The sequence below is a fragment of the Pinus tabuliformis genome, chromosome 4_2 (assembly GCF_031772625.1).
Source record: "Pinus tabuliformis cultivar Carrire ecotype Pingquan chromosome 4_2, CPIR1, whole genome shotgun sequence".
In the NCBI taxonomy this organism is placed as follows: Eukaryota; Viridiplantae; Streptophyta; class Pinopsida; order Pinales; family Pinaceae; genus Pinus; species Pinus tabuliformis.
In genome coordinates, this window is record NC_142304.1 from 434,786,503 (window position 1) to 434,793,602 (window position 7,100).

At 35.2% G+C, this 7,100-nt stretch overlaps 1 protein-coding gene across 3 annotated transcripts; it reads left to right on the forward strand.

Annotated features, from left to right (window-relative positions):
• Window positions 1-879: 879 nt before the first annotated feature.
• On the forward strand, window positions 880-4,350 carry LOC149169829 (beta-carotene 3-hydroxylase 1, chloroplastic-like). 3 transcript variants are annotated; one of them, XM_089428820.1, is made up of 8 exons: window positions 880-1,324; window positions 1,447-1,874; window positions 2,909-2,968; window positions 3,058-3,129; window positions 3,246-3,380; window positions 3,573-3,698; window positions 3,837-3,893; window positions 4,008-4,350. In XM_089428820.1, exons 1-8 carry the CDS (start codon window positions 1,288-1,290, stop codon window positions 4,107-4,109), a joined length of 1,017 nt encoding a protein of 338 aa, XP_089284946.1. In that variant the 5' UTR covers window positions 880-1,287; the 3' UTR covers window positions 4,110-4,350. The 3 variants fall into 3 exon arrangements, with proteins under 3 accessions (XP_089284946.1, XP_089284948.1, XP_089284947.1); XM_089428822.1 differs by having other exon boundaries at window positions 883-1,227; XM_089428821.1 differs by having other exon boundaries at window positions 885-1,244.
• The last annotated feature ends 2,750 nt before the right edge of the window (window positions 4,351-7,100 follow it).

The following is a 7,100-nucleotide window of genomic DNA, read 5'->3' on the forward strand; positions in this document are numbered from 1 at the left end:
TGTTACTTTATCCGCGTTTTTTATGGAGGCTTTATGGAGGCTATAGTGGCTTGAAAAAATATTTTTTATTAGAATGTGTAGATTTTTCTTTCAAAAAATTTTATTATAAGAGTGTTGGCATATTTTTTTAAGTAGATATTGATTGAGAATTATTAAAAATGGCGAGTATAATGGTTATGTTTTTGTCTTGAAAAGTTATGGAAATTTAGGTTATATTTAAAAAAAATCAGGCAGAGATTTTTTTAATCTAAGTAAAAGTTAAAATTTTAGGGAGTGGTAGAAGTTTTGGATGGTACTGAATCTATTTCCACCATCAAAAATATAATTCAAACACTACCTTTACAAAAAATTTTGAATTTTTTTGCCCAGATTCTAACTACTTTTGACCGGACAATTCCTCGACCTCCATGAAATTCATCCACACCCCTGTAAACTACTTATAAAATCTTCAAAAGCAAAATCACCTAAAATATTAAAATTTCACCGGCAAAATTTCCCAAAACAATTTACTAAAATTTAACAAAAATCATAACAAATTGTCCACTATTATCCAAGCGAATTCACGGCCTAGCTAGACTACTCTTTATCGTATACGGTAGACCTGAAAGTTCGGTACCTTTCACATGCAAGTCCCACCAGGCTGTTTCGAAGGCAGGGAGAGGTGTCAGTTTGTCATTATATGAGAGGCAGCGAGATTAGACTTCCAGGGACATGTGCCAACCACTCTACAGAGGAGAATGAAAAATAATTCAGACAAATATCATGACTCGGAAGGGAAAGTTATGGCGTATTATTTGGCTTTTTGACATGTGTTAGTCAATGTACATTCTGTCTCCCTAATTGAAAAATAAGGAAAGATGGGGTCGGTGAGGAAGTCTCCACCTACTTTCCCGGATTAGAATGAACCCTAGACAGTGCCCAATTCATTGAAATTCTCTGTGGGGGGATCTGGTTCGTTTGCGGAATGAGCCACGCAATACATTTTGCTTCTTGCAACTGCAAATGGGTCTTTGCCACGTTAAAAGTATAGTGGAAGTGGAAATTGACACGCGTTTTGGACACAGAGACAAGGTGGGCGCGGACGTTAGAGAGAAACATGAACAGGGTCCATGGAGGAAGTATATTAGGTTACATAGCCAGCTGAGTTCTCGTTGATAATAAGAAAGGGAGGCAACATCGAGCTGAGGAGCAATTTATTTGTTAGGGTGGTTTGAGCAAATTTGAACTGTTAAGTGGTTTTAACAGTTAAGTGGTTATTCATCTTCAATTAATCTAGCATATTTAAAGATGGAAATACTCTGTGTTGGTAACGAGTATAGTCCAGGTCTTTAAACATCACCACTTTTCTCATATTTCAGGATGCTAACACTATTTTGAATGGGCTTTTACATCACCACTTTTCTCATATTTCATGATGCTAACACTATTTTGAATGGGCTCTTACAGAAAGAATTGCAGAGATGAATTCAATTTTGCCGGGGAGCAGCACTATAGTACCTAACCAGACTGCCGTAAAACTTTTCATGAGCAGACCTTGTCTGAGACGAGACATTCATGGTCTTGGTCTACAGAATATCGGGACCGCTCCTGCAACTTATCGATTAGGAAGGTTGGCAATATGCAAAATGATAATGAGAGACACATCTCCCCAGACCGAAGCAGAGGAAGAAAGTATTGATGAGCCTTTGCCTTTGCAGTCAAAGTTGGCATCTGAGTTAATGAAAAGGGATGAAAACCTGAGAAAAGTGTCTGCTAAAAGAGCGAGAAAGAAGGCTGAACGATATGCATATTTGTTTGCTGCGATTGCGTCCAGTGTTGGGATCACTTCCATGGCAGCAGGAGCAGTTTACTATCGTTTTGTTTGGCAAGTACAGGTAATTCTATGCCTGTATAATGAAATGTCAATATGTGAATGCTAATAACCCCAATGAGAAGGGATGGATGGAATTCAGAGGGAATGGATGAAACTCTCAGGTGCGCTTTTGGGTTGAGGTGGCTTTTAGGTTGAGGATGGAAGTTATTTTGGGTGAAATTAATTATTTTATGGATTTTTAATTAATTATAGGATAATTTTGGTGAATAGCAAGCATTTCATTGGGAATAGATTGTCTTTTCCCGACCCAGCCTAAACTGATAATAGTAATCAGCATAGATCGATTTTAATTATGGATCTAACATGAATATATAACATGAGCAGATAACATAAGTGGAGTGACATGTAATTTTTTCACTTTTCAATTTTTTTTGTATGAACAGATATTATTTATTTAAATTTTTTTATTTTTAGATTTTTAGATTTTTTTTATTTTGGTGGGCATAAGCAAAATTTCAACTTTGGTTTCAACTTTGATGACTGACAGACATACTTACACATCATACTAAGCTGGCTGTAGAATGGGGCCTAGAATAAACCTCTAAACTCAATAAATAAACAAATGCCTAAACTAAAGTATAAAATGAACCTCTGGACTCAATAAATCTGACCTCAATACATCAATAAATAGATAAATAAACAAATCTCTATGTAAATCTTAATACATATACATATTAATAAGATAATGATGGTGGAAAGGTTAGTTTTGCACTTTCATTTTCTAATATAATAAATCCTGTGTAAATCTTAATACATAATAATAAGATAATGATGGCGGAGAGGTTAGCTTTTCACTTTTATTTTCTAATATAATAAATCCCTCCTTCGGCTTTATAAATTCGATTAAAATACATATGCTGGTCTACACCCAACCCTGAATGCTTATCTCAATCATCTGAAGAATTTTGTACGGTAGGTATTAGCTTAAATAATGTATATCTAAAACTGTATCCCACTTTTTTGATAAACTTTTATCATGACATCTTCAATGAATGATTCATCACAAGTGAATTTATTGTTGTTGTTCTGCTCCAGGGTGGGGAGGTTCCTTTGACTGAGATGTTTGGCACATTTTCTTTAGCTGTTGGAGCAACGGTAAGACTCACTGACAAAGTACATTTAGAGAAAAATATATGGTTAGGTCAAGTGATCATGATGAAAGAAATGATAAAATTCTCCTGCAGGTTGGAATGGAGGCCTGGGCTCGTTGGGCACATCGAGCTCTCTGGCATTCTTCTTTATGGAATATGCACGAGGTACTAAATTTTCTCTGTCAATACTTTGTTATTACATCTTCAATCCTTAGATCAAACTCTGTGAAATAACATAGTGACATGTAATGAATTATTGTGTTAACATGGGTGTGTGGCAGTCTCATCACAGAACAAGGGAAGGCCCCTTCGAGCTGAATGATGTGTGTGCTATTACTAATGCTGTCCCGGCCATTGCCCTCTTATCTTATGGATTTTTCAACAAAGGCTTTGTGCCAGGCCTATGCTTTGGTGCCGTAGGTTCTGATCCCAGTTTCTCAAACCTTACTGAAATTCCTGATGTTTTGGTTTTTCATCATCTGATTCTGAATTTCCTCTAAAATATATACTATAACAACGGTTGCAACAGTCTTGTGGTTATGGTCATGGTCAAGTTAAGACCACAGTCTAATTTTCCCATGGTAATCTATGGATTATTTGTTTTTCAGGGCCTGGGGATCACTGTATTTGGTATGGCATATATGTTTGTGCATGACGGTCTTGTTCACCGTCGTTTTCCAGTGGGACCCATAGCAAATGTTCCATATCTTCAGAGGGTTGCAGCTGCACATCAGGTTTGTCAATATTCTTCCTTTTTGTCAACAAGAAAAATATCAGAGTTTTGTCAATAATCTTCCTCTGTCAACAAGAAAAGACTCAGAAGTTCAAGGAAATAAAGCTGATCATGTACACATGTTGCAATTCAATTGCAGCTGCACCATGCAGATAAGTTTAATGGAGTTCCTTATGGTCTCTTCCTTGGACCAAAAGTGAGTCATGTCATTTCTGCCAAACTCCTATCAACTTCATTTGTTTCTTGTTCAGATTTTCCTGTTCATTTTACAGTGATCTATTATTTAATCTCTGAGTGGACCGTATTGCAGGAGCTCGAAGAGGTTGGAGGGGGTGAAGAGCTTGACAAATTAATGAAAGCCAAAATCAATAACGCCAAACAAGGGTCTACTCAAACTGTAAAAACACCATGAATTCCAGATTTTCATTATTTCGAATGTGGGGTCGTCCACCTCTCCATCTCTTTATGTGTATGTACGGTGGTGTCATCCGAGTTTGGAAAAGAGGGATAAGTGATGCTTATGCACATGAAACCAAATTAGTCCTTACAAAAAAAATACTGCTGGCATTTTGAGTGACATCCACGTACACTTCTGGGATCATGTAACTTGTAGGTTTGCTGCAAGAGCAGCTTTTTCCATAGCATTATATTCACCAATATTACTATTCCCACATTGGTATTCTAGTTACAAGTATCGCTATAAATCCATCCATCCCAAGTTTGATTGGACACATTTAAAAGAAGACAACTATGGTCTCTTCATAATGATTTCCACTGTATAATGCTTTCCATGTCATGGATAGTGAGTCTGGATTCATGACCGTGTAAAATAATATTGAAAATGAATTTTATAACCGAACAATTTGTTCCACATACATCTTGGGTCACCATTATAAATATTAGTGGAGCATTGCATGAACGTTTAAACCAATATGTGTATGGAGTTGTAAACAGGATGGTCATTGTCGTTTATCGCTATGATTCTCTAAATGTCCTATAGGGTACTTTAAATGTCATATTGCACGCCCTTTGAATGAATGTGAGAGATTTTCACAGCATTCATTCCCTAATAGTGTAAATTCTCCTATAGGGTACTTTTAAATGTCATATTGCACGCTCATTGAATGAACGTGGAGATTTTCACAACATTCATTCCCTAATAGTGTAATTTCAACCAAGAGCTTGTTTGCAATAACCATGGGCATATATATTAACCATAGACATGATAATTATGGGCATATATATTAACCAGAGACATGATAACCATGGGTATATATATTAACCAAAGACATAATAATCATGGGCATATATTAACCAAGGAAAAATAAGAGTGTTGATTAAGTATAATAAAAGGGAAATGTCTCATATTGAAGTGCAATAAGGATACAAGAAAGATATAATATAGAATTTAAATATAAAAGAAGGAAATAAATGACGAAATGAACAATGATCAAATAAAGGGAGGTTGGCAGGGGAAATAAAGGGAGGTTGGCAGGGGAAATAAGGGCAATGATGTTAGTCAATGCATGGTAATGAGCAAGATGGGAGTGCAACATGGAGTAAGATATGGAGACGATGCGGATAATCATAAATAACAAAGAGAGAGTGTAATAAAGAGTGAAACATGAAAACAATGCAAATGGTCATAGATAACAAAGATTAGATAGAAAGTGAATAAGACATATATTTGAAAAGTCAAAGAAGAGAGACAATGAGTAAGATATATATTTGAAAATTCAAAGAGGAAGATGCATTTCCATTAAGGTGAAAATTTCATGGAAACCTCCAAAACATGTTAATGAAAATTAGGTATTATTAATTAAGATGTAAAATAGGAAGTTGTTACCAAGTCAACTAAGAATCAAAGTATATAGAGTATTAATAACAAAAGTTTGTAATTGAATATCCATATATCATCACTAGATTAATAAGAATGAGTAGATGATCACACTAAAAATTTGAATGATCTAGTTTTGTATTGCTCCAAGAAATTGAATGCACGATTGTTGTCCTAGTGCAGTTTATTCTAACCTTAATTATACCTAAAGACCTTCTGTATGAAAAATTTCCAATTCCTTCCTATAATAAGAAGCCTTCTATTGTATTGTACAATGGAAATAGCAGCATTAGCCTAATCATAGTATGTAATATTATTGTGGGTATATATCTTATTAACTAAGATATATCACAAAACTACATTTTTAAGATACAATTATCTAAATCACAAGGGCTCACCTTGTTATCAATATCTCAATATCTTACCACATTCATTTATAATAGGTTTTTAAAATTGTGAAAGCATGTGTTTTCAAATGCGGGGAGGGGTTATTAGTGTGAAATTGGGTTCAACAAAAGGATTTTGAGATGGTTTTTTAGAGGTATTATTTAATATCCTACAAACAATGTGTTGAAATTCACAACTATATTAAGAATGAGGGTGAATTACTATAATGAAAATTTTAACTTATTAAAGCCAGTGAAACATCATAAAACATCAATCTCATATATTGAACAAGTAACACAAGATATATGTGGATACACTTACGGGAGAAAACCACAAAACTTATTTATATGACAGATCTTGTAAGAACCAACCTACTATTACATCTATTTGTAGACACCAACCTGCAGGAGACACCAATCCCCTTTGTTGCTTTGTAGCCACCAACCTGTAAGAGACATTTATCCCCTTTTCTATGTTGTAGGAACTAACCTATAGGAGAGACCAATCCCCTATGTTTCTTTGTAAGCACCAGTTGTCATTGTGACAAAAACCCTCCAAAATTTTGCATACACTCAAATTTTGGAGCCTATTGTGGATCTTGCAATCAGCGATTCCATAGTCACTTCTTGTTTAGTTGATGCTTTTAAGCTACCTTGTTCGATCAGAAGAGTCAAAGTCACTCGCTCACACAATGTCAATCCACAACAATCTCATGAGCACATTCTCTTATGCAAGCTTGGACAAGCATAAAACGTTCCATCAAGAATTTTCCTGTTCGATGTCCAATCCATGACGAAATTCAGTGCTCACTAACAATGAAAGTTTCTCAAATTATAACTGCGTTTCTACTTCTAATTCGACGAGTTTTGCAAATTGTCGCTCCTATGAACCTTTGCTTTCACAATTATCTCTTTAATGTTTTCGGTCGTCTCTTTCACTTGTTTTCACTCTAACTAGTGTTGCTTTCATGTTATCTTTTATCTGGGATGTGTTACTTTCGTTCTCGTTCACAAATCGCAAGATTCGTTTGTACTTTAGCAATTATCATCTTTTTTGCATGTTAGCTTTCACACAATATATGAATGTCAGTTCTAGTGGTTTTAAGGGGTTATCTATATGAATGAGTTGGTCTAACAATGTAAACATTAGTCACACCCATTCCCAAAGTTTTAAGAATTG

Coding starts and splice junctions, on each gene's coding strand:
- LOC149169829 (XM_089428820.1), top strand. CDS start 1,288: ATGGAAATACTCTGTGTTGGTAACGAGTATAGTCCAG. Junction 1,325..1,446: donor TGGTAACGAGTATAGTCCAG/GTCTTTAAACAT, acceptor GGGCTCTTACAG/AAAGAATTGCAGAGATGAAT. Junction 3,894..4,007: donor GTCTCTTCCTTGGACCAAAA/GTGAGTCATGTC, acceptor ACCGTATTGCAG/GAGCTCGAAGAGGTTGGAGG.